At 44.6% G+C, this 25,183-nt stretch overlaps 1 protein-coding gene and 1 long non-coding RNA gene across 2 annotated transcripts in view; one reads left to right on the top strand and one right to left on the bottom strand.

The window, feature by feature from the left end:
- Nucleotides 1-556: 556 nt before the first annotated feature.
- Nucleotides 557-3,072, top strand: LOC310697614. Its single transcript, XR_014521099.1, has 2 exons — nucleotides 557-722; nucleotides 1,986-3,072. It is a non-coding gene; the product is annotated as an uncharacterized lncRNA (long non-coding RNA).
- A 156-nt stretch (nucleotides 3,073-3,228) lies between these two features.
- The window catches only part of ATCAY (ATCAY kinesin light chain interacting caytaxin), a 36,474-nt gene continuing 14,519 nt past the window's right edge, over nucleotides 3,229-25,183 (bottom strand). The window contains exons 6-13 of the mRNA XM_083484073.1: nucleotides 23,241-23,343; nucleotides 22,318-22,449; nucleotides 19,712-19,798; nucleotides 17,112-17,210; nucleotides 15,046-15,081; nucleotides 14,878-14,913; nucleotides 8,301-8,333; nucleotides 3,229-7,396 (exon numbers count right to left, since the gene is read on the bottom strand). Coding sequence (XP_083340199.1) covers nucleotides 7,387-7,396; nucleotides 8,301-8,333; nucleotides 14,878-14,913; nucleotides 15,046-15,081; nucleotides 17,112-17,210; nucleotides 19,712-19,798; nucleotides 22,318-22,449; nucleotides 23,241-23,343 — 536 coding nt within the window. The 3' untranslated portion in view covers nucleotides 3,229-7,386. The remainder of the gene's footprint in view (nucleotides 7,397-8,300; nucleotides 8,334-14,877; nucleotides 14,914-15,045; nucleotides 15,082-17,111; nucleotides 17,211-19,711; nucleotides 19,799-22,317; nucleotides 22,450-23,240; nucleotides 23,344-25,183) is intronic.

The raw sequence follows: 25,183 nt of genomic DNA, 5'->3' as shown, positions 1-25,183 counted from the left end.
TTGGATGAAGCCGATTTATCACCTTTTCCCATTCTGCCTCCATGACGGCCTGTTCTGAAACCTTGTGAATGCATTTGGCACTAATGCTTGATAGTATTTGCTCTTGCTTTTGAATTCTGGTGCTGGAGGAGACTCTTGAGAATCCCATGGACTGCAAGAAGATCAAACCTCTCCATTCTGAAGGAAATCAGCCCTGAGTGCTCACTGGAAGGACAGATCTTGAAGCTGAGGCTCCAAGACTTTGGCCACCTCATGAGAAGAGAAGACTCCCTGGAAAAGACCCTGATGTTGGGAAAGATGGAGGGCACAAGGAGAAGGGGACGACGGAGGACGAGATGGTGAGACAATGTTCTCGAAGCTACCAGCATGAGTCTGACCAAACTGTGGGAGGCAGTGGAAGGCGGGAGTGCCTGGCGTGCTCTGGTCCAGGGGGTCACGAAGAGTTAGATACGACTAAATGACTGAACAACAGGTATTTGCTCTGCTTCTGGCAGATTTAGCAGGAAAGCAGAGCTCCTTGTGAGGTATGGCAGCGCACAGCGGAAGAAGACCTCTGCCAGAGCCAAACATTCTCCAGCAGCACAGATCAGGGGTTTGGATTGCTCCGTAATTGCCTAAATAATTGCCATAAAATTATTTCTGTTTAAACAGATACGTTCCAAGATCCATCGCACAGCCCCTAGCATACTTCAATCAAGTTGCCTCTCTCTTTATTCCTCACAGTGTGTAAAGGCCACATCATTTTTACTACAATAAAAGAATTGTAGAATTGGAAAGGGACTCCATGAGTAATCTAGTCCAACCCTTTGGAATGCAGTAATCTTTTGCCCCGTCTGGGGCTCAAACCCACAACCCTGAAATGAAGTCTCATGCTCTATCTACAGAGCTATCCCAAGTTCCAGTAACAGATTATAATTTAGGAAGTTACATGATAGCGATGGGGCACCAGGTAATATTGGACTCCCAGCTTCCATTAGCCTCAGCCAGCATGGCCAATGATCAGGAATGATGGGTTTTGTAGTCTTAAGAAGAGTTAGAGAGCTCCATGCATGTTCTCCAGCTCTACACTAGAGAGCCAGTATGGCTGGTGCGAATCTCACCTGTTCATGTTGTTGTTTTTGTTGTCACTGTTGTTGTTAATGTCACTATTAAATAGCAAGGCATTTGGCTATTCTTCAGACTCCGGTGAGCCCCTTTTCTGAGTTAGATGGTGCCTTGGCCCTGACTCCATGCGACCCATACCACCATGAGTTTATAACTGGGGAAGGCCTCGGGGGCCGGGGTCACAAGAGTATATACAAAGTACAGTGGTACATTGGTTCTTAAACTTAATCCACCCCAGAGGTCCATTCCAAAACCAAAGCGTTCCAAAGCCAAGGTGTGCTTTCCCATAGAAAGTAATGCAAAATGGATTAATCCGTTCCAGACTTCTTCTTTTTTAAAAAAAAACAACAGCCCTAAAACAGCAATTTAACATGAATTTTACTCTCTAATGAGACCATTTAGCCATAAAATGAAAGCAATGTACAATGTACAGTGCACCCTCCGGATACGAATTTAATTCATTCCGGGGGTCCATGCGCACCCTGGGAATTTCGTTAGCAGAGGTGCTGCTTCTACGTGCGCAGCGCGCTTCTGTACACGCGCGCACGGCAAAACCCAGAAGAATACACTTCCGGGTTTGCCCCATTTGCAACCCAAAAGTTATATTCCCTGAGGGTCCACTGTATTGCGGTCACACAATCAAACAGCAGCTGAACTGGGTTCCACAAAGTCACAAAAACACAAAATAAATAGCAAAAACAGACCGCAGCGTAACACTCAAAACGGAAGTGTGGCACTCAAAACAGAGCATGTTTGGCTTCTGAAAGAAGTTTGCAAACCGGAACACTTCCGGGTTTGCAGTGTTTAGGTTCCAAGTTGTTTGAGAACCAAGGTACCACTGTATATTATGGGGATTGAACCTGCAACTTTGGCATCATCAGCACCATGCTCTAACCAACTGAGCCACCCTGCGCTATTAGGGTGTCAAGAATATATTGCAGCAGCCAGCTATGATAAAACAGCTGCATGGAGCGGCCACGACTCTTCTTCTTCCCACCCCAGCTTGGAAAGAAATATTGGCACATTTTTCATCGGTGCTTGTGGAAAACACAGCAATGGGCGCCCGGAGCCTGCCGCACCTCACCAAGGACGTCTTGTCTCTTTCCACCTGCACATTTGGCGTTTCTCATAAAAGCAGCCGCTAATCCTCTTTCAGTTGCGCACCGTACACTTATAAGTCATCGTTTAGTTACAGTGGTATGTGGCAAAGTTTATCCGGCACACTCGCCCGTCACGTTCCTCGGAGTCAGGCGGTTCGTATGAGTGAGGAAGCCACTGCCAAGAACAAATGACGTTCCCTCCTGCTAGTGCTCACCCACATTTCTGGGCTCACCATCTAGGGCAGAAACTAAATGTCATAGGAGGTCAGCTAAAACACTTCAAATGACTTTTTTTAAAAAACAACAACAAGGCGTTGTAAAAAGCCTCCATCATCTCTTGGTGGGTCTGGGAAAGACGCCTGTCTCTCAGATGACGAGGACTGAAGTTCAGCAGAAGAGCACATGTTCCACCTCTGACATCGCTAGTTAGAGGTGAGCAAGACTTTCCCATCTGCTGCCAGCCTGAGAAAAAGGGACAAATGGTTTGCGTGCCTCCTGCTCCCAGTTGCTATTTTTCATCGCATCTTGCTTGCCTGGTTTTGGTAAAGGCTGTTCCGAAAACTCCTGCTACCTCGGGAAGTACGTCAGATCTTTTTTTAAAACAACAACAACAATTTTTATGACTTTAAATACAACAGACATATTTCTTGTTGAAGACTCGGCGTTTTTAATGAAATATCCACAGGTTTTCTTGGCTTCAAAGCAAGAAAAATGACCGTCGCCACGCGCCGTTAACAGCAAACTGTATTTCCTAGAGTTAAATCACCTAAATACGAAACACATTAGGACAGGGGTGGAGGACTTAATTCGTCCTCGCAGTTTTACAAGAATGTTTTCGGACGGCGGAGCTCCACTTTTAAACACAGGGGAATTGTAGGTGTGTGCTGTTTTGTGCCCGGTCTTGATGACGGGAAACTTCACTTTGATAATGGCATGCTCTATTACAAGGAATATACAAAAAGAAAAACCCCACATGTATTTACATTTGTAAATATGTCGAACATTGATTTTTTCCCCCTCTCTCCTCTGACATATACATCACACCTGTAAGCAAAAGTCTTTGAGGCAAGAGGAAGGAATGAGAGGTTAGGAATGGTACTGAGGTATGCTCTAAAATAGTACACCATTTTCCATTTTATGGTACAGCAGCAGAAACCTACCTCTCAGGGTTGTCGTGAGGGAGAAAGTGAGAGAAGAAGAGGAGAATTACACATGCTGATTTTTGCCCTTTGGAAGAAAGGTAGTTTGCAAATGTAAGGGATGAATAGAAAGAAACAGATTGCACAGCTTTCTGCCAGGGAGGTGGGCATCAAACAACATTATGAAATCCTAGCGTTTATATTATCAGTTTTGGATTTCGACCTTTGCAAATCGGTTAACCCTGTCGCCATCTCACCACTGTGTGACACAGCAACACATCTTGTGGTTCAAAAGCCACCCGTTTTATAACCACCTTAATTTATCAGCATCGTGGTATTGCTAAAAAAAAGAAGATTTTATCTCTCCACCGCAAACAGATATGTTTCTGATATTAGGTCAATACGGAGGAACAGAAAGCATGAAACAACTGTTTCCTGTTCCTTAAACACATGGCAAAACGTTGCTCAGATTGTTAAGTGCTTAAATAAAATATCTTACAGTATCGCCATTCCAGTTTGATTGATACAAAACAAGGAAAAAAAATATTCTGAATCTCAGAAGCCAGAACAGCAAGAGGGATCGCTGCGCAGCGAAAGCAGCGATCCCTCTTGCTATTCTGGCTTCTGGGATAGCTGCGAAGCCTGCATTCGCTCCATAAGACGCACACACCTTTCCCCTTACTTTTTAGGAGGGGAAAAGTGAGTCTTATAGAGCAAAAAATACGGTACATCGACTTCAGGTAAGTACAGCACCTGGGGAAATTTTCTGTAGAAGCCACGTTGAATTCAGTTTCTGAATTTTGGTGTGGCTTGCCTTGGACGTTCAGTGGGTTGTCCCCTGTGTTCATTCTGTAGTGCCTTTTTGTTTTTTAAAAACTCACCCTCCCAAGTGTTGACCAAAAGACCTGATATTCTGCTTTGCAGCATTCAGCCAATATCGCCTCAGTTCGCACATAACACTGGGTCATGGTTTAAGCATATGAACCCAGCCCAGCAGACTAACCTTGTTTTGCGTTCTGTTAATAAACCACGATGTGAAGCCGTTTTGCTGTCGGCTTATGAACCACGGCTTGTTTTAAACTAGAGTTTGGCATTACGTAGAAACCCAACAACCTTGTTTAACCATGCTTTGTATGGACACCCTACTTGCAGAGACCCAAGACCAGAAGCAGCTTTGGAGAAACAAGCCACGTTTCTCTGCTTCCCTGTGAGACGGCTTGTCGTTTGTGGACGAAACCATGGTTTAGTTGGCCAAACCACGGTTTAGCATGGCTTTAGTCATGTGCAAATGTGGCCTGTGGCCTGTTTCACACACAACAGCAAGCCAAACTTTGGCCCTGGTGCCCAGACAGAAATCATGCCTGCTGTGCTCCTCCCCAAGTCCTGATGCCGTGTTAAATCTGAGTCCCCCAAATAAAGCATGAATGCTAAACCAAGACCAAACTTTGGTTAGAACTTAGGTCTTTTTGGGGAGCGAGAGAAACCACGGAACATCAACAGTTGGTTGCAGGAGGAGAAAAGCAGGCACAATTTTCTCAGTAAAGCCGATGGAGAAATAAAACCTGTAAAAGCCACTGATAGATCATCTTAGAGATTTCAGATATAGGTTTGGTTCAATAAGTTTAGCCATTACAGACCATGATAGTAGATGTGATTAAGGCCATTTCCCCAAACCACGCTCATTTCACTTTGTGTGTGGGGACACATTTCCTCCTCTTTAGCAGTAACCCAGGGATAGGGGTTGACCCTCCAGATGATGTCAGACTGCAAGTCCCAACAGCTTTAGCCAACTTGGGCAATGGTCAAGGATGATGGGGTATGTAGTCCCAACATCTGCAGTGCCACAGATTACTTATCCCTGCTTTAAAACCAAGCAGCCCATATTCTTCCCTCTGGTGCCGACAATTACAAGGCAAACACATCCTTTTAAAAGCAAGCGTAGAGAAACCGGCAAAGATATCACAAAGAACTGTCACCCCATTTGTTTCCAGAGAAGATCGTGCAAATCTGTGGTCCTGAATGAGTCTCTTTGGAGACTGCCAATACGCCCCACGTTTCTCTTTGTAGAATGGTGGAAGAGCATGTGAACACTCCTCAATGCAGTTCCCAGCGTATCCTGATACACACGTGTCAGCTGTCATGTTTTCTACCCCTCCCTCCCAGCTTAAAAATGCACTTTCAAAAAATCCAGTTGAGACTATTTCATATCCAAACTGATAGATGTCTTTGCAGCTGTTTTTGCTTTTATCAATGTTCCATCCACAAGAGAGAGAGAGAGAGAGAGAAGTTTTTAGAAATGATTGCGAACCATACATTTCCCAGATGTTTGATCATTTGCAGTTGTGAACACATCTGCTCGTAAGGTTCTACTTCCATTGTCAGTAGAGAGGTATGATTGAAGTGTTCAGGAAGTCACGCATTCTGCTATGCAAAGAAGACATTCCCAAAGCTTCCGCAGATAGGGCTAGATTCTTTTCTTTTGCAAACGAAACAGACCTTTAAAGCCATTGTTGAAGATCGATCCCCATTACGTCGCAAGCTCTCCTGCCTACTTGTTCAGGGTTAGGTGTTACGTATCAAATGAGAAGAAAAACGGGCAAGCCAACTGTCCCACGCTCCTCTGCAGACACACGAAAGCAAAGGAAGCCTTCTGTTACGCTGGCATTTGGAAGACTCCCCGGAAAATCAAGCTTGCACATGTAATTTTGCCACTGCTGCCCTCTGGTGTGGAACTGTATGGACAACCAAAACAGCAACTATCTGAATGTGGACTTCAGGGTTTTCTGTTCTTCTTGGATCGAAACAACTGGGTCACATTTAAGTGCATAGATTAAATCTAAGTGTGTGCATGGCCGCGCTTGCATTGCCTTTTCTCCTGATCCCAGGATTTTGTGTGAGTGAATTGCCTTCCTGTCCTGCAACGTCAGGATCGTGTGATTCTAAGCACAGAGACCTGGGTTCAAGTTTCTACTCAGCTGTGATCTTTCAACCTAACCTAAACGTCTTGCAGGGTTTTGTTGTTGTTTTTCTGGGATAAAATGGGAGCCACTCCCATGTTCATTAGGGCGGAAGATGGGTATACATATGTGGCTTTAGAAAAAGTGTTTTTAAGTCAGGTTGCGTGCTCATTTTCCTGTTCTAAATGTGTGCACTTTATAATCTGACCATCTGACTCCCTTCTCCTTGCTTGGGGAGATGTGGACTGTGTTTTCATGTGCTTGCATCTTGCCTCAGATGTTTGGAGGCAGAATTCGGGGGGAGGCGATTGTCCAGTGTTCTGAAACTGACTAAAACGGTGCAAATCCCACCACCCTGTGAGTATATTTGCATCTTTACACTGACTAGTGTACGAATGAGCATTGTTACAACACTTGCGATATCTGGTACCCAAGATTCAGAGACAGACCCATTCAGGAGAGAGGCTGCGACAAATAAAAATGATCTGTACATCATTTCCCGCGTGAGACTTCACCATGAGCTCAAGTGGTAAAAAAAAATAGCGCCAGGGGTTCATTTGGGAAACAGATGAGGCAAAAAAAACTCCCAGATAGGTGCTCTGTATCTATACTGGAACAGGCATGCACAAACTTCATTCAGAAGGGGACAAAAGTTTGCTACTGCAGTTCTTCCTGACCCAATGAATGCACAAAGCAACAGTTTCCTTTCAGATGCGTCCGGCAAGGAATTAAGAATGGATGTGTGCTTTTCCATCCCGATGTCGCTATGCTGACCTGCAGCAACCCAACGGAAGAGGCTTTCGATGTAGAAACCGGAGTTCTCCATTTTAGGTTGGATTTTGTAATATCCCGACGTTGTTGCTTTTTAAAGACGGAAGGTGCTTGCCTCTCTCAGCAAGGGGTTTGCCACTCAGAGCCTTTGCTGGAAAGTTCGTTCTTGTGTGCAATGGAATACCTCTTAGGCAGAGACAGAAAGGCTGATTCCTTGGTTGGATGGAACTGAGGATGGTCTTGTGGTCTTAACACCAGGAAGGTCATTTTACAATGGGTGATGCATCGTTCTGGGTCGTTCTTTAGGTCTATAATTCAGGACATGCTAAATGGTGCGAGGAGGGAGGAAGGAGAGAGAGAAAAAGAGGCCGGTGAATACTTAAGAGACTGCTGATTGTCAATTATCAAGGGCCCCTCTACATTGGTGTTTTATTGTGGGTGTATAGGTAAAAGGGGGACACGGGTGGCGCTGTGGGTTAAACCACGGAGCCTAGGACTTGCCGATCAGAAGGTCGGTAGTTTGAATCCCCGTGACAGGGTGAGCTCCCGTTGCTCGGTCCCTGCTCCTGCCAACCTAGCAGTTCGAAAGCACTTCAAAGTGCAAGTAGATAAATAGGTACCGCTCTGGCGGGAAGGTAAATGGCGTTTCCGTGTGCTGCTCTGGTTCGCCAGAAGCGGCTTAGCCATGCTGGCCACATGACCTGGAAGCTGTACGCCAGCTCCCTCGGCCAATAAAGCGAGATGAACGCCGCAACCCCAGAGTCTGTCACAACTGGACCTAATTGTCAGGGGTCCCTTTACCTATAGGTAAAACGTAAAGGACCCCTGGATAGTTAAGTCCAGTTAAAGGCAACTGTGGGGTTGCGGCGCTCATCTCACTTTCAGGCCGAGGGAGCCGGCGTTTGTCCGCAGACAGCTTTCCGGGTCATGTGGCTAGCATGGCTAAACCGCTTCTGGCGCAACGGGACACCGTGACGGAAACCAGAGCGCACAGAAATGCTGTTTACCTTCCCGCCACAGGGGTACCTAATTATCTACTTGCGCTGGCGTGCTTTCGAACTGCTAGGTTGGCAGGAGCTGGGACAGAGCGACGGGAGCTCACTCCGTCACGGGGATTCGAACTGCCGACCTTATGATCGGCAAGCCCAAGAGGCTTAGCAGTTTAGGTAAACGGTAGGTAACTAAATTCTGAATGTGATTAAAAATAAATAAATAAAAGAAACCCACACCTTGTTTCCTGATCCTCTGCTGGCAATGTCGGCCTGTTTGGGAAGACAGACAAAATAGTAAATAAATTTAGAAAATGGTGTATGCTTGTTAAACCTCGTAGTTCTGCATCTGAAGAGGTAGAATATTTCTAAATAAATTTAGAAAATGGTGTGTGCTTGTTAAACCTCGTAGTTCTGCATCTGAAGAGGCAGAATATTACAAGCGGATTAGTAAACCTGGATGTACACTTCCAAAATATAAGAAAAAAAACAAATAAAATAAAACCTACATATAGCAACAGTGTTTTGTGTTGTGTAGGCTCCTAGGATGTAAATCTTGGGCCCCGCCTGCTAGCCTGCTCCCTCAAATATCACTGGTTTGCTCATTTCTATATATAGGGTGCCTACATTCTGCATGGACTGGTTGCATGGCAACATGGGCAAACGGCTTTAGATACCTATTAGGTCCATAAATGACCACCTAGCATATATTCAACACAAAAAAACAGCGGCAATTTGTTGTTGACAGCTGGACATATAAAGGGCCCCATTACCTTCAGTAGCTTAGGGCCGCATCAAACCGAAATCCGGCCCCGGTCTGCTCTAAGTAGAATTTAGTTAGATTATGCCCTCTATTAATTGTTGTCATGCTGTCTGCTCTGGCTGAATTTTACATAATTACTTATGTAATCAGTACATGATTCCACACCTTTCATTTCAACACAAAGGAAACGCCATGCAAATTATGCAATGCAGTTATGTATTGTTATGTACAGTTTGCAAACGGAAAACTGCAACAATGAACAACGATCGTATCTGCTGTATTGAGTTCTGTTCCGGAAATCAGACATATAAGCAGACTGAAGCCATTTCTTCCTGTTTCTGTTTCCATCAGAATTTTCCCAACATCCCTCCTGGCAGTCCCACATTCCCCAAGCGGAAATCTTTGAAGATCCCTAGAGCTGAACCACATTTGGTCAAAACTCTCCACTATGACCTGTTCATCTTGGGTGCCCTGCTCGGCGTAGTTCATAGCTTCTTTGAGTTCTTCAAGCCCCTTCGCCACGGCAAGGCAGTGATCCACCTGGAGTAGGAACCGGCAAGCCACTCCAGTATCCCTGCCAAGAAAACTCCATGGACAAAGACAACAGGCATATAAAAGTTATGACGCTGGAAGATGAGCCCCTCAGGTCGGAAGGTGTCCAACATGCTACTGGGGAAGAGCGGAGGACAAGTACAAGTAGATCCAGAGCTGATGAAGCGGCTGGGCCAAAGCCGAAAGGACGCTCAGTTGTGGATATGCATGGAAGCGAAAGGAAAGTCCAATGCTGTAAAGAAAAATATTGCATAGGAACCTGGAATGTAAGAACCATGAACCTGGGTAAGCTGGAGGTGGTCAAAAATGAGATGGCAAGAATAAATATTGACATCCTGGGCATCAGTGAGCTAAAATGGACGGGAATGGGCGAATTCAGTTCGGATGACTATCATATCTACTACTGTGGGCAAGAAACCCGTAAGAGAAATGGAGTGGCCCTCATAGTCAACAAAAGAGTGGCGAAAGCTGTACTGGGATGCAGTCTCAAAAATGATAGAATGATCTCGATACGAATCCAAGGCAGACCTTTTAACATCACAGTAATCCAAGTTTATGCACCAACTACTGGTGCTGAAGAAACTGAAATTGACCAATTCTATGAAGACTTACAAGACCTTATAGAAGTGACACCAAAGAAGGATGTTCTGCTCATTATAGGGGATTGGAATGCTAAAGTAGGGAATCAAGAGATAAAAGGAACAACTGGCAAGTTTGGCCTTGGAGATCAAAACGAAGCAGGGCAAAGGCTAATAGAGTTCTGTCAAGAGAACAAGCTGGTCATCACAAACACGCTTTTCCAACAACACAAGAGACGACTCTACACATGGACATCCCCAGATGGGCAACATCGAAATCAGATTGATTATATTCTCTGCAGCCAAAGATGGAGAAGCTCTATACAGTCAGCAAAAACAAGACCTGGAGCTGACTGTGGCTCAGATCATCAGCTCCTTATAGCAAAATTCAAGCTTAAACTGAAGAAAGTAGGAAAAACCACTGGACAGGTAAGATACAATCTAAACCAAATCCCTTATGAATACACAGTGGAAGTGAGGAACAGGTTTAAGGATTTAGATTTGCTGGACAGAGTGCCTGAAGAACTATGGGTGGAGGCTCGCAACATTATACAGGAGGCAGCAACTAAAACCATCCCAATGAAAAAGAAATGCAAGAAAGCAAAGTGGCTGTCCAACGAGGCCTTACAAATAGCGGGGGAGAGAAGGCAAGCAAAATGCGAGGGAGATAGTGAAAGATACAGGAAATTGAATGCAGATTTCCAAAGAATAGCAAGGAGAGACAAGAAGGCCTTCTTAAACGAGCAGTGCAAAGAAATAGGGGAAAGCAACAGAATGGGAAGAACCAGAGATCTGTTCAAGAAAATCGGAAATATGAAAGGAACATTTCGTACAAAGATTACCATAATAAAGGACAAAAGTGGTAAAGATCTAACTGAAGCAGAAGACATCAAGAAGAGGTGGCAAGAATACACAGAGGAATTATACCAGAAAGATATGGATGTCTCGTACACCCCAGGTAGTGTGGTTGCTGACCTTGAGCCAGACATCCTGGAGAGTGAAGTCAAATGGGCCTTAGAAAGCACTGCTAATAACAAGGCCAGTGGAAGTGATGGTATTCCAGCTGAACTGTTTAAAATTTTAAAAGATGATGCTGTTAAGGTGCTACACTCAATATGCCAGCAAGTTTGGAAAACTCAGCAGTGGCCAGAGGATTGGAGAAGATCAGTCTACATCCCAATCCCAAAGAAAGGCAGTGCCAAAGAATGCTCCAACTACCGCACAATTTCACTCATTTCACATGCTAGCAAGGTTATGCTTAAAATTCTACAAGGAAGGCTCAAGCAGTATGTGGACCGAGAACTCCCAGAAGTGCAAGCTGGATTTAGAAGAGGCAGAGGAACCAGAGACCAAATTGCAAACATGCGCTGGATTATGGAGAAAGCTAGAGAGTTCCAGAAAGACATCTACTTCTGCTTCATTGACTATGCAAAAGCCTTTGACTGTGTTGACCACAGCAAACTATGGCAAGTTCTTAAAGAAATGGGAGTGCCTGATCACCTCATCTGCCTCCTGCGAAATCTCTATGTGGGACAAGAAGCTACAGTTAGAACTGGATATGGAACAACTGATTGGTTCCAAATTGGGAAAGGAGTACGGCAAGGCTGTATATTATCTCCCTGCTTATTTAACTTATATGCAGAATTCATCATGCGAAAGGCTGGGCTGGATGAATCCCAAGCCGGAATTAAGATTGCCGGAAGAAATATCAACAACCTCAGATATGCAGATGACACAACCTTGATGGCAGAAAGTGAAGAGGAATTAAAGAACCTTTTAATGAGGGTGAAAGAGGAGAGCGCAAAATATGGTCTGAAGCTCAACATCAAAAAAACGAAGATCATGGCCACTGGGCCCATCACCTCCTGGCAAATAGATGGGGAAGAAATGGAGGCAGTGAGAGATTTTACTTTCTTGGGCTCCATGATCAGTGCAGATGGTGACAGCAGTCACGAAATTAAAAGACGCCTGCTCCTTGGGAGAAAGGCGATGGCAAACCTAGACAACATCTTAAAAAGCAGAGACATCACCTTGCCAACAAAGGTCCGTATAGTAAAAGCCATGGTTTTCCCAATAGTGATGTATGGAAGTGAGAGCTGGACCATAAAGAAGGCTGATCGCCGAAGAATTGATGCTTTTGAATTATGGTGCTGGAGGAGACTCTTGAGAGTCCCATGGACTGCAAGAAGATCAAACCTCTCCATTCTGAAGGAAATCAGCCCTGAGCGCTCACTGGAAGGACAGATCGTGAAGCTGAGGCTCCAATACTTTGGCCACCTCATGAGAAGAGAAGACTCCCTGGAAAAGACCCTGATGTTGGGAAAGATGGAGGGCACAAGGAGAAGGGGACGACAGAGAATGAGATGGTTGGACGGTGTTCTTGAAGCTACTAGCATGAGTTTGATCAAACTGCGGGAGGCAGTGGAGGACAGAAGTGCCTGGCGTGCTCTGGTCCATGGGGTCACGAAGAGTCGGACACGACTAAACGACTAAACAACAACAGAGCTGAACCAAATTGGCAAAGGCCATATCTCAGCCATTTCATTCACTTGGAAATTTTGTTTCGGTGATATTCTGGGGTGGGGTGGAATTCTTTTTGGGAGGAGTGGTTTGTTCCCCCCAGAAAGTCCTATTCTGAGATCCCATGAAGAAAATTGATTTTAGGAAAGTTTGCTGCCATAAAAGACAACTGAGAACACCCATTATAGTGAACAGCAGCTGCATTCACTGGGGAACAAATTTTTTTTTCATTTTCTGTTGCATGAGATTTTTCAACTGTTCTTTTTTTTTAAGAATTTTTTTATTTTCAATGCAGAATCATAACAAAGATTACAAACATTGAATCCAAAATAATACTATACAAACAAAAATCCCCGGAACATATAGAAAAGAAAAAAAACAGAAAAGGAAAAGGGAAAAAAAACAAAACAAAGGAAACAAAACTAAACTAAACAAAAACGAAAAAGCACACATCTACAGAAAAAAACCATATCATTACGTACATAAACACAAATTGACTTCCTTCCTTTGTTCTAAGACCTCAGAAAATTTACTCTTACTGTATTGTTGTGTCTAATTAGATTACTTCCACCTTGGTACTTTTTATTTTTTTACACCATTTTTCTTTTTCTTTAACCCTGTAAAGCATCATTCATTACATACCAATATACTAACTCCAGAACAATGTTTTTTCATATACTCTTTAGCACAACCCCATTCTTTTAATAATTTCTGGTCCGATTGTCCCCTTATGTAAGCTGTGAGTCTTGCCAGATTTATGTATTCACATAATTTAATTTGCCAATCTTTCACTGATGGAATTTTTCTGCCTTTCCAGTTTTTAGCTATAAGCATCCTGGCAGCATCCTTATAGCATCCTTAGCTATAAGCATCCTGGCAGATTTTTCAACTGTTCTTATATGTTCTTTCAATGCCGATTTCAAATCTGAAATCGATTTTCGTGTATATGCTATAGTTAATCTTTTCAATTTCTGACTTTTGCCGATATGTTATATTTACTCTGGAGATAAGTGGACACTGACAAGTTGATCTACCCTAACCACATGTTTTGCAAACTTAATTTTTATAGTTTTGTAACCGAAATATTTGTATTTTTCAGATCGGACCGTGGCTTCTTCAAGTAGATTTATAAAGGTACTGCTATCCAAACACTTAGTATATGAAAATTCACTTATCCAAACATCAGAAAATTGGTAACCAAACCTAGCTATACACACCACAGTTTCAGATATCCAGATTTCCAAATAAGATCTGCAGATAGCACTGCAAACAAATAAGCAGCCTTAAACAAGTTTTAATATTTTTGTGTTTTGCTAGTCTGTGGCAGCCATTTCGCCAGAAATCATGGAGTGGGGGGATCGGACAAATAAGAGAGCATTTTCCCCCCTTCCTTGTTTGCCTTTTGCAAGGTTTCAGAGTGTCTTTCTGGGTTTCCCCCCATTTCCCCCCGTCACTTGGAGGGTAAAATTGGGGGGGGGGTAAAACTCTGTGGTCAGGAATGCATTAGAAATTTCCCCTTAAGACTCTTTGAAGAAAAACTACAGTCAGTCATGGGCTGGATTCAAGATAGGAACCAGTGGCGTAGCGTGGGGGTGCAGGGGGGCTGGCCGCACCGGGCGCAACATCTGGGGGTTAGGGTTAGGGGGCGCAAATCCACGGGTTAGGGGGCGCAAATCCACGGGTTAGGGGGCACAAATTACTTGCCTTGCCCCGGGTGCTGACAACCCACGCTACGCCACTGATAGGAACAGCAGAAGAAAAACGATAAAGTAATTGCATTAGACAGATTTCTGTCATAGATAAGAGTCTGATATATTATGTGGCTGGAAAGGGTTTGAACACTGTGCAGGGAAGTCAGTACACGAAACAATGTAAGCATTCAATTTAAAGTTACCATATTTTTTTGCTCTATAAGACTCACTTTTTCCCTCCTAAAAAGTAAGGGGAAATGTGTGTGCGTCTTATGGAGCGAATGCAGGCTGCGCAGCTATCCCAGAAGCCAGAACAGCAAGAGGGATTGCTGCTTTCACTGTGCAGCGATCCCTCTTGCTGTTCTGGCTTCTGAGATTCAGAATAATTTTTCCCTTGTTTTCCTCCTCCAAAAACTAGGTGCGTCTTGTGGTCTGGTGCGTCTTATAGAGCGAAAAGTACGGTGGGTGAATCTATCAATTTTGGTTTCTCTCCGTTTTTCATGTTTCCAATCTAAAGTTCATTTCACTTCATTTCCACATTACTTTGTGTGTATGTGTGCTTAAAAAATGAATTCTCCTGAAAATTCATCAGTATTTTAGGGGGTGGGAATCCTAATAGACATGTCTGTATGCAATTTTGCCTAATATACAGAGTTTTGCAAACCATTTTCCCCTGATATAATGCATCCGCAATAACATGGAAAGAGACTTACCTCTCTCTCACAGTTGTGTCCTGTTTCTCTTCTGCCCTGTTAGGGAGAAATTGTATTTTGAAATAGCCAGTTATGCCTGAAGGAGCAATGTAAAATGACAATATACCCTGGGCAACTGTGCGATAATGGCCTCTTTCCTAGCATACACAAAAAGGGAAAAAAACCTACCTTTCTTTTCTCGCTCTGTTCCGCTCTTCTTCAAACCTGAAACAAAGTGTTTAGAACTGTGAAAAAAAACATGGTTCACAACTGGCTTAAAACCAACAAATTCCCAATAAGCGACAAATTGCAGATGAACATATTGCCAACGAAAGAAACCTCTTGGGGACGTAAGAAGCCTGCGATCTGAGTTTGTCGCAATCGACGCTTTTCCTGTTCTTCTGCATTTCGGTTTGTGTGAAGTACTACGTTATCTGTCTTGCTGTCCACTGTTTAATGTGACTTAAAGGTAAAGGGACCCCTGACCGCTAGGTCCAGTCGTGGCCGACTCTGGGGTTGCAGCGCTCATCTCGCTTTATTGGCCGAGGGAGCCGGCATACAGCTTCCGGGTCATGTGACCAGCAGGACTAAGCCGCTTCTGGCGAACCAGAGCAGCACACGGAAATGCCGTTTACCTTCCTGCCAGAGTGGTACCTATTTATCTACTTGCACTTTGACGTGCTTTTGAACTGCTAGGTTGGCAGGAGCAGGGACCGAGCAACGGGAGCTCACCGCGTCGCGGGGATTTGAACCGCCAACCTTCTGATCGGCAAGTCCTAGGCTCTGTGGTTTAATCCACAGCGCCACCCGCTTACTTACGTAACTTAAATTCATTCCAATGTAAAGCAAAGGACGAAACAAGATGCGTTGACTGGTTTCTGTTCCTAACCACGGATGAGCATGGGAACTGCTTCTGCTACCTTTTATATTTTTTGTTGGAATTCTCTGACCTTGCACTCTGGATGAAATACAGTTGCCTCTGGTCTATTTTTTGTGAATCCTGCAACGTGTTTAAATTTTTACTCTGCTAACTCTACGTTGGCATTCTGCTTTGGGTCAATAAGAGTAGAATGACATGTCACATAAGAGTAGAATTACATGTCACATACATGTCACATACATGTCACATACATGTCCAGGCCCCTCTTGGCCCCTCCACCCACCCTTCATTGTATATGAATCACTGATATTAATTCGCCTGTCTCCCCAAGTGATCTGTAAGATTTTTCGGAGACACCATTGATGGAATCTTTCGAGGAGTTGGAGATGGCATTTGTAAGTGGTCCATGTTTCACAAGCATACAGTAAGGTTGTGTAATGTGTATGGGGTTGCTTGTGCGTAAGTTGCCGCCTCTCCAGGCTTTGTTGCCTTGCTAAACCTTTCAGTCTGGGCAGCCCTTCACTTCCTGGCTGCCTCAGTCGCTAGCAGAATCCGTCAGTGGGCGTTTCTTAAATCTTTTCCAACATAAAAGTTGTTTGACACCCAGTCTCCTCCTACTCTCTCTGCGCGGAAGTCTTCTGCGCTGGGTGGGCGTGGGTAGCGGAGGAGCCGTGCTCTCCCCGCTGGTGTCCGGTGAAGAGTCCTGGAGCCCTCTCGCCGATTCCCCCATCAGCCCCTCTATACCCCTGGTGTTGCGCTGATTTGCTTCTCCATCTGCGGAGCTGCCTCTCTCCCTGCTGGGCCCTTCTCCAGCATCATTTGAGAGCCTTCCCTCCGCCTCTAGCTCCGATGTCAGTTCCCTGACAGGTTGGTAGTACAATAGCTTTGCAAACAAGTATTTTGGTTTCCCTGCAAATGTCCTGGTCCTTGAACACTGCACTTCAATTGGGAGAAAGCTGCAGTCGCAGAGCTCAGGCAATGCTGTATTTCGGCATCAATGTCAGCCCTTGTGGAAAGATAACTGCCCAGGTAGGAGAAGTGCTTGACATTTTCCAACGTTACACCATTGAGTTGGATTTGTGGCGCCGCAGAGAGGTTATTTTGCACTTGTTCGTGCAGCACTTTGTTTTTTTTGGATGTTGAGCGACAGGGCAAGCTTTTCGTACTCAGAACGCAAGAGAGAAACGTGCTAAGAGGAAGGCACGCTTGGCAAATCCACACCGTGATCCCGAACTCCCGCCCAGGAACCAATATTATGGAAGATGATCTTACTCGGCTACGAGTGATTGCCAAAGGAGAAGTATATGAATCACAGAATAAAAGGAAAGGCAGTGCAGGAAGACAACGCTGTTTCAAGGTATCGCCCAATACTTACTGTAAGATACAGTCCGGAATCTGGACATGTTCCATGGGGATGCTCTGCGATAGTTCCTCCAAGGTGTGAACGTACTGGATTTTATTGATGAATTTCACACTAGGAAAGAGTATTTCCACATGTTAGGCACAGCTTCTCCCACAGCCACACAATTTTCTTTTTCTAAAATCTAGCTTAGTGTGTGTCAGGGATTGTGCACTGAGGAGGAACGGTGGGAGCCACCCTCTCCCCCTGATCCTGAATCTTTCCAGGAGTAGGAGGAGACAATATAGATCTGGAACAGTGGTTTGCAGAGGGGCACAGTTCAGAAGGCAGAAGCTGGGGGATACAGGATGGGGAACGGCTAGCAGAAGAAACACTAGAAGAGAGTTAACAGATTCACAGTCTCTGTCTGGACAGCATCCACCCCCCTTTTCCAAAGAAACGGAGAGTTCAGAAAGTGTTAGAACAGAAAGAGCAGCAGGTACAAACTCAGATTACAAGACGTAGGAGTGACATAGATTAATAGGGATGGCAAGGGGTGGAACCCTTAACTGGGAGCACCGCCATTTCTAGGAGATGTGTTCTTTGTTCTTGCACTGTGATTATTAAAGATTCTAACTGGTAAGACGTTCTTTTCATTTGATCTTTTGTTTACTGCCATGGGGGCCACAGTGTGGCCTTTGCAGGGTGTTGCAATTAACCCTGGACCCCCTTGAATGTCAACCACTTGGGCTGGTGGCATGAAACTGCTTTCATATAGAGAGAGAAGTTCAGAACGGGGGTCATTTGCAGGGAGAAGAAAAAGGTCTGGTAACCCTTGTTCTAGAATTTCTGGAATACAAATGTTATATTTAGCATCCAATGATACGGAACCATCCCCACCTGGTTGTTGCCAACAAAGCCCTACTCAGAGTAGACCCACTGAAATTAACATCTTGTCCATCAATTTCCGTGGGTCTCATACTAGGGCTAACATTGAATCCAACCTATTATTATGATCATTGGGCTGAATCCAATGTTAATCCTACTCAGAGTAGAGCCATTGATGGACATGGCCAACTATGGTCCATTAATTTCAAGGGGTCTACTCTTGAGTAAAAATAGTTGACCGCAACCCATTATTATGTTATTCCTCTTAGTATTCTATCCTGATGGCTTCCCCCATTTATCTTCACAAAACAGGTTAGTCTGAGAAATTGTGACAACACAGAGTTTGAGCCTGGGGTTGTCTGGGTCCGTCTCTGATTCACTAAGCTACCATGCTACCTTGGTTTGAAAGGTTGTACATGTGGGTCGTGGGTTTGAGCCCCATGTTGGGCAAAAGATTCCTGCATTGGACTAGATTACCCTTGTGGTCCCTTTGAAGGAATGGGTTTCCCAAACCCAAAACTGACTGTGCAGGCATTTTTAAACTGCACCAAAATCCCCATTTCTCCTTAGCTAAAATGCATAAACTTTAGCCGCTGAGCAAATGCAAAACAAGAACACAGCTCTCTCCCTTATCAGTTTGACGGCAAGACTGGCCTTGACTTTACCAGTAGAACAGATACAGACATATCTTATGTTCTGACCACAAATGACGGGGAGACCCAAGTCTGGGACTAACGCCAGGGCATGTTCTCGGAAGTAGTGACCTTTTGCTCCAAGATAGGAGTAGGAACAGGAATATCCTTTTATGGTCAGGAGTGCAGGAAGGAAATCCCTTTTATGGTTGAGAGTACCAGAGCAGGAACATATGTGATGTCAACCTGCATACATAGGCTGACGTGGTTGGAAGGAGGGAGAGGGTGCCTGGGGGATATAAATACTGCATGAAACTTGTCATTTCTTTGGACTTGCTGTGGACTAATCACACAAGTGCCTTCTGCTATCCGGAGAGCAGAATAAACTCTTTCTTTGAACCAACTCGGTGTCATTTTGACTTCCTTCCTCCTGTCCCGGAGCAACGCAGACCCAGTCAGTGAACTCCAATAAGGCTACACCTTTCTACTCTGCAATTCTGCGAAAGAGGTCATTGTACAATAATTCACTTATCCAAACGTGAGGAATTAGTACCCAAACCTTACTATACACACTGCAGATTCAGATATCCAAACGGCCAGACCTGTATGTGATGCTGTAAATAAATAAGCAGACTTAAAACAAGTCTTTTGGGTTTTGCTGGTCTGCTGAAACCGTTTTGCCAGAAACTCCTGGGAGGAACAGGGAGAGAGCGGGAGAATAAGAGAGCATTTCTCCCTTCCTTATTTGCCCTTTACAAGGTTCCGGAGGGTTCCCCAGGTTTCCCATCATTTTGGGGTCAAAAATTCCACAGTCGGGAACGCATTAGAAATCTCCCCATAAGAATCAATGGAAATCATTGACTTGTTATGTGAACACTCGCCTGACGAACCATTTGCCTTATGTTTGGATAGCAGGACCTACGTCCATCATGCTGGGACTTCTCTTAGCAGTCTTTGGAGCATGAGGGGTGGGCTAAATTTAGAGAAAGATGTTTTTGGACTACAACTCCCATCGTGCTGGCTGGGGCTTGATGGGAGTTGTAGTCGAAACCACCCAGAGAGGCGTCAGACATGTTTTACCGGCTTCAAGGCAGCTATCCTCTCGGCTGCTCATACCTGATGAATGGCCTCGATATAGCCAGGACCGTTCGAATGAACCACGACGGGTGAACGATTATCAGCGCTTTCAGGTTTTTCCGCAACCTGTGTTAAAAATCAGAAGGCAGGGAGGTGTAAGAACATATATGAGCAGTGGCCTTTGGTCGTGCATTAGTTCTGCGCCAGATACAAACCTTCAGACATAAACACAATATCAATTTAATTTCTCATCTCCTCTCCCTCAGATTCTGGAAGCTTTCTATTTTACGGTGTAAAAACAAGAGTTTTTTTTTTTTAAAAAAAAGCTAGTGAATCTGTATGCCAGATGTGGTTGGATTCCATCTCCCATCAGCCCCTGCCAGTATGATCAATGGTCAGGAATGATGGGACTCGGAGTCCAACAACATTGGTGACCCTTGCCATATCTATATATCTATATATATAGGTAAAGGGACCCCTGACCATTAGGTCCAGTCGTGACCGACTCTGGGGTTGCGGCGCATATCTCGCTTTACTGGCCAAGGGAGCCGGCATCCAGCTTCCGGATCATGTGGCCGGCAGGACTAAGCCGCTTCTGGTGAACCAGAGCAGCACACGGAAACGCCATTTACCTTCCCGCCGGAGCAGTACCTACTTATCTACTTATCTACTTGCACTTTGATGTGCTTTCGAAATGCTAGGTTGGCAGGAGCAGGGACCGAGCAACGGGAGCTCACCCCGTCATTGCGGGGATTCGAACCGCCAACCTTCTGATCGGCAAGTCCTAGGCTCTGTGGTTTAACCCACAGCGCCACCTGCGTCCCATACACACACACACACACACACACAAATTTCTCTTGCATATCTTTGCAAGTAATATTTGAAGCCTTTCAATAAGTTTTAAATCAGGGTTTCCCAAACTTGATCTCCAGCTGTTTTTAGACTACAAATCCCATCACCCGTAACTACTCATTTTTTTAAAATTTTCCACTTTAACAATCCAATCAAATCACATTAAATATTCCAAATTAGACATATGCATATCAAATAATCCAAATATTCTGCCAAATTATAATTTTTTAATAGGACTTTCTATGCTTCAAGTTCGGAGGGTTCTGATCATCTCATATCTCTACTACTGCCATCACCCCTGACTACTAGTCCAGCTAGCTAGAGATAATGTAGTCCCAAAACAGCAGGAAACCCAAGTTTGGAAAACCTTTTTTAAAGAATTGTTGTGATTTTCCCTCCCCTCAATTTTACTGTTTTTTTTTTAACCCTCAGACTTATTTATTAGACTTCAGCAAGGAGGCCATACATTGCAAAACCTAGGAAAAACACATAAAAAACTTGAAGATAAAATAAAAATAAAAATAAACCAATATTAATGAAACTTAAGCCAAAACATAAATCAGCTGACAGAGCAAAAGTTGGAGCGACAGTTTGTTTAAATCAAAGTGCATAAATGATTACATGCGAGAAATCCTACTGTCTTCAGTAGGAATGCTTTCAAAGTTCTAAGGCAAGAAGTAAAACTCTGTCTACACACCATAGGCCAGTAGTAGTAGTAGTAGTAATAATAATAATAATAATAATAATAATAATAATAATAATAATAATATTTTATTATTTATACCCTGCCCATCTGGCTGGGTTTCCACTCAGGACAGTGGAAGACTCTGGTAAAGAGTTTACAGCTCCATGAGGGGTTAGGAACCTTGAATCTCCATATATACCGTATTTTTTGCTCTATACGACTCACTTTTCCCCTCCTTAAAAGTAAGGGGAAATGTGTGTGCGTCTTATGGAGCGAATACAGGCTGCGCAGCTATCCCAGAAGCCAGAACAGCAAGAGGGATTGCTGCTTTCACTGCGCAGCAATCCCTCTTGCTGTTCTGGCTTCTGAGATTCAGAATATTTTTTTTCTTGTTTTCCTCCTCCAAAAACTAGGTGCGTCTTGTGGTCTGGTGCGTCTTATAGAGCGAAAGTACAGTAATTAGACTTCGGTTCTTGCAATATATGTGGTTTTTTGTAAACCGCTTTGAAGGTTTGTTCGGTGTCTTTTTTACAGACTAGTGGTGTATAAAATTTATGAAATAAATAAATTGATGCACACACATGTTCGGTTTCTGGTAATTGATTCTCATGGGAAACTTACAGATTCTGGCTTCACACAATTAACTCAAGGTAGTGTCAATTTACTCTTGGCAGAAAGCCAAGGTCTGCTTGACCTAGAAACTAATTACTCTGATTGGTTAACGACCAGCACTCAACTCTGTTATCTAGAAATGCTAGCACAGTTTGGTGTTAGGTGTGTTAGGAGTAGGAGTAGAAGTGCTGTGTATGGTTATGAGAGAGAGAGAGAAAGAAAGGATTTATTTTGCTTTGTTTTGTATGCAGAAACTCTGCTGGTTTTATTTTTCCCTTTTAATAAATCCTGTAAATAGTTATTCTGAGTCTAGCTGACTAGTCATTTCCACCTCAACTAGCTTCTTCGCTGTGCAGGAAAACTCTGCGACGTTTGGGCTAAAGCCATTAGAGCTATGCCTGACACTTCAAAGTTCCATGACACATGTATGTAACCGGTCATCCTCATCCCCTGTAAGACGTGGCCCATTGGCATGGACTCAGTCCACAAACCTCACCTTCTGTCTATCATTTGGTAGCATTTTTTCAACCAGCCGATCCCTGGCATTCTCCGGCGTGGCGTGGCACCGTTCATGTACACAATCATATAATCCTCTGCCACTAGCAACTCCAAGCTGCTTATCACATACCTGTTAGAAAACCAGAGACAGACAATTAATAATAATAATAAGAAGAATTTATACTCCGCCCATCTGGCTGGGCTTCCCCAGCCACTCTGGGCAGCTTCCAGCAAAATATTAAAATACAATGATTCATCAAATATTAAAAGCTTCCCTAAACAGGGCTGCCTTCAGCTGTCTTCTAAAAGCCAGATAGTTATTTATTTCTTTGACATCTGGTGGGAGGGCGTTCCACAGGGCAGGTGCCACTACCGAAAAGGCCCTCTGCCTGGTTCCCTGTAACTTCGCTTCTCGCAGGGAGGGAACCACCAGAAGGCCCTCGGAGCTAGACTGGTGACTCGGAGCTGGACCTCAGTGTCCGGGCAGGACGATGGGGTGGAGACGCCCCTTCAGGTATACAGTGGTACCTCAGGTTAAGTACTTAATTTGTTCTGGAGGTCCGTACTTAACCTGAAACTGCTCTTAACCTGAAGCACCACCTAAAGCATATGTAACCTGAGGTACCACTGTACTGGGCAATTTAGGGCTTTCAAGGTCAACACCAACACTTTGAATTGTGCTCGGAAACGTCCTGGGAGCCAATGTAGGTCTTTCAGGACCAGTGTTATATGGTCTCAGCGGCCACTCCCAGTCCATAGACTAGCTGCCACATTCTGGATTAGTTGCAGTTTCTGAGTTACCTTCCAAGGTAGCCCCACGTAGAGCGGATGGCAGTAGTCCAAGCAAATTAATCCAAATGGAGCTTAAAAGTGAGTTTCCCCTCCTCCGTTCCAAGCAGAAGGCAAGAAAAAGTCACTCACAGGAAAAGGTTCTCCATGATGTAATGATAATCTGGCAGGCTGCTGTCCGGCAGGTAGCAGGCAGCAAAGACGATGATGGCGTTCAGTCCTTCCCCGTAATAACCTGGGAGAGAAACAGACAGGAAATTAATAATAATAATAATAATAATAATAATAATAATAATAATAATAATAATAAAAAATTATTTCTATCCCGCCCTCCCCGGCCGAGGCCAGGCTCAGAGCGGCTAACATCATAAAAACAACACAATATGCGTAAAGGTAAAGGGACCCCTGACCATTAGGTCTAGTTGTGGCCGACTCTGGGGTTGCGGTGCTCATCTCACTTTATTGGCCGAGGGAGCCGGCGTACAGCTTCCGGGTCATGTGGCCAGCATGGCTAAGCCGCTTCTGGCGAACCAGAGCAGCGCACGGTAACGTCGTTTACCTTCCCGCCAGAGTGGTACCTATTTATCTACTTGTGCTGGTGTGCTTTCGAACTGCTAGGTTGGCAGGAGCAGGGACCGAGCAACGGGAGCTCACCCCGTCGCGGGGATTCGAGCCGCCGACCTTCGGATCGGCAAGCCCTAGGCTATGTGGTCTAACCCACAGCGCCACCTGCGTCCCCTAATACAGTGGTACCTCGGGTTAAGTACTTAAGTTGTTCTGGAGGTCCGTTCTTAACCTGAAACTGTTCTTAACCTGAAGCACCACTTTAGCTAATGGGGCCTCCTGCTGCCGCCGCGCCGATGGAGCACGATTTCTCGGTTAGTGGAGTCTGTAACCTGAAGCAAATGTAACCTGAAGCGTATGTAACCTGAGGTACCACTGTAGTAGTAGTAGTAGTAGTAGTAGTAATAATAATAATAATAATAATAATAATAATAATAATAATAATAATAATAATTTATTTCTATCCTGCCCTCCCCGGCCAAGGCTGGGCTCAGAGCAGCTAACATCATAAAAACAACACAAAATGCATAAAAACAGACATCAATTAATTAAATTGGTTTGGGGAGCTGAGCTGGACATGGAATGGGCTGGCAAAAGGAGTTTGTTTTTGTTTGTCCTGAGCATTTATATACCGCTTTTTTGGGGGGGGGGCTATGAAACTTCCCAAAGCAGTTTACAAAACACGGTAACAGTCTGCAGGCAGGGAGGGTCTCATCCTGCGTACCAGATGGAGCTGGTAGACAGCTGCCCTGGACACAGAAAGGACCTCTGCCTCCATGGACAGTTGTGAGTCCAAAATGACTCCCAGGCTGCGCACCTGGTCCTTCAGGGGCACAGTTGCCCCATTCAGGACCAGGGAGTCCCCCCACACCTGCTCACCCCTTGTTCTCCGAAAACAGTACAGTGGTACCTTGGGTTACAGACGCTTCAGGTTACAGACTCCGCTAACCCAGAAGTAGTACCTCAGGTTAAGAACTTTGCTTCAGGATGAGAGCAGAAATCGTGTGGCGGTAGCGGGAGGCCCCATTAGCTAAAGTGGTACCTCAGGTTAGAACAGTTTCAGGTTAAGAACAGGCCTCCGGAACGAATAAGTCCTTAACCTGAGGTACCACTGTACTTCTGTCTTCTCAGGGTTCAACCTCAATCTGTTAACTGCCATCCATCCATCAAATCAATATCTGGTCTGAGTTGGCTGCTTGCTTGGATACAGTGGTACCTCGGGTTACACATGCTTCAGGTTACATCCGCTTCAGGTTACAGACTCCGCTAACCCAGAAATATTACCTTGGGTTGAGAACTTTGCTTCAGGATGAGAACAGAAATTGTGCTCCAGCGGCGCGGCGACAGCGGGAGGCCCCACTAGCTAAAGTGGTGCTTCAGGTTAAGAACAGTTTCAGGTTAAGAACGGACCTCCGGAATGGATTAAGTACTTAACCCGAGGTACCGCTGTATTGCCAAATGCGCATCTTAACTGAACCATCTGCACACCCAGCGACACAAATCCTCCCGCC

The sequence above is a fragment of the Podarcis liolepis genome, assembly GCF_965112155.1.
Source record: "Podarcis liolepis genome assembly, chromosome: 18".
NCBI classification, from domain to species: domain Eukaryota; kingdom Metazoa; phylum Chordata; class Lepidosauria; order Squamata; family Lacertidae; genus Podarcis; species Podarcis liolepis.
This window is presented reverse-complemented; position numbering and strand designations above follow the sequence as displayed.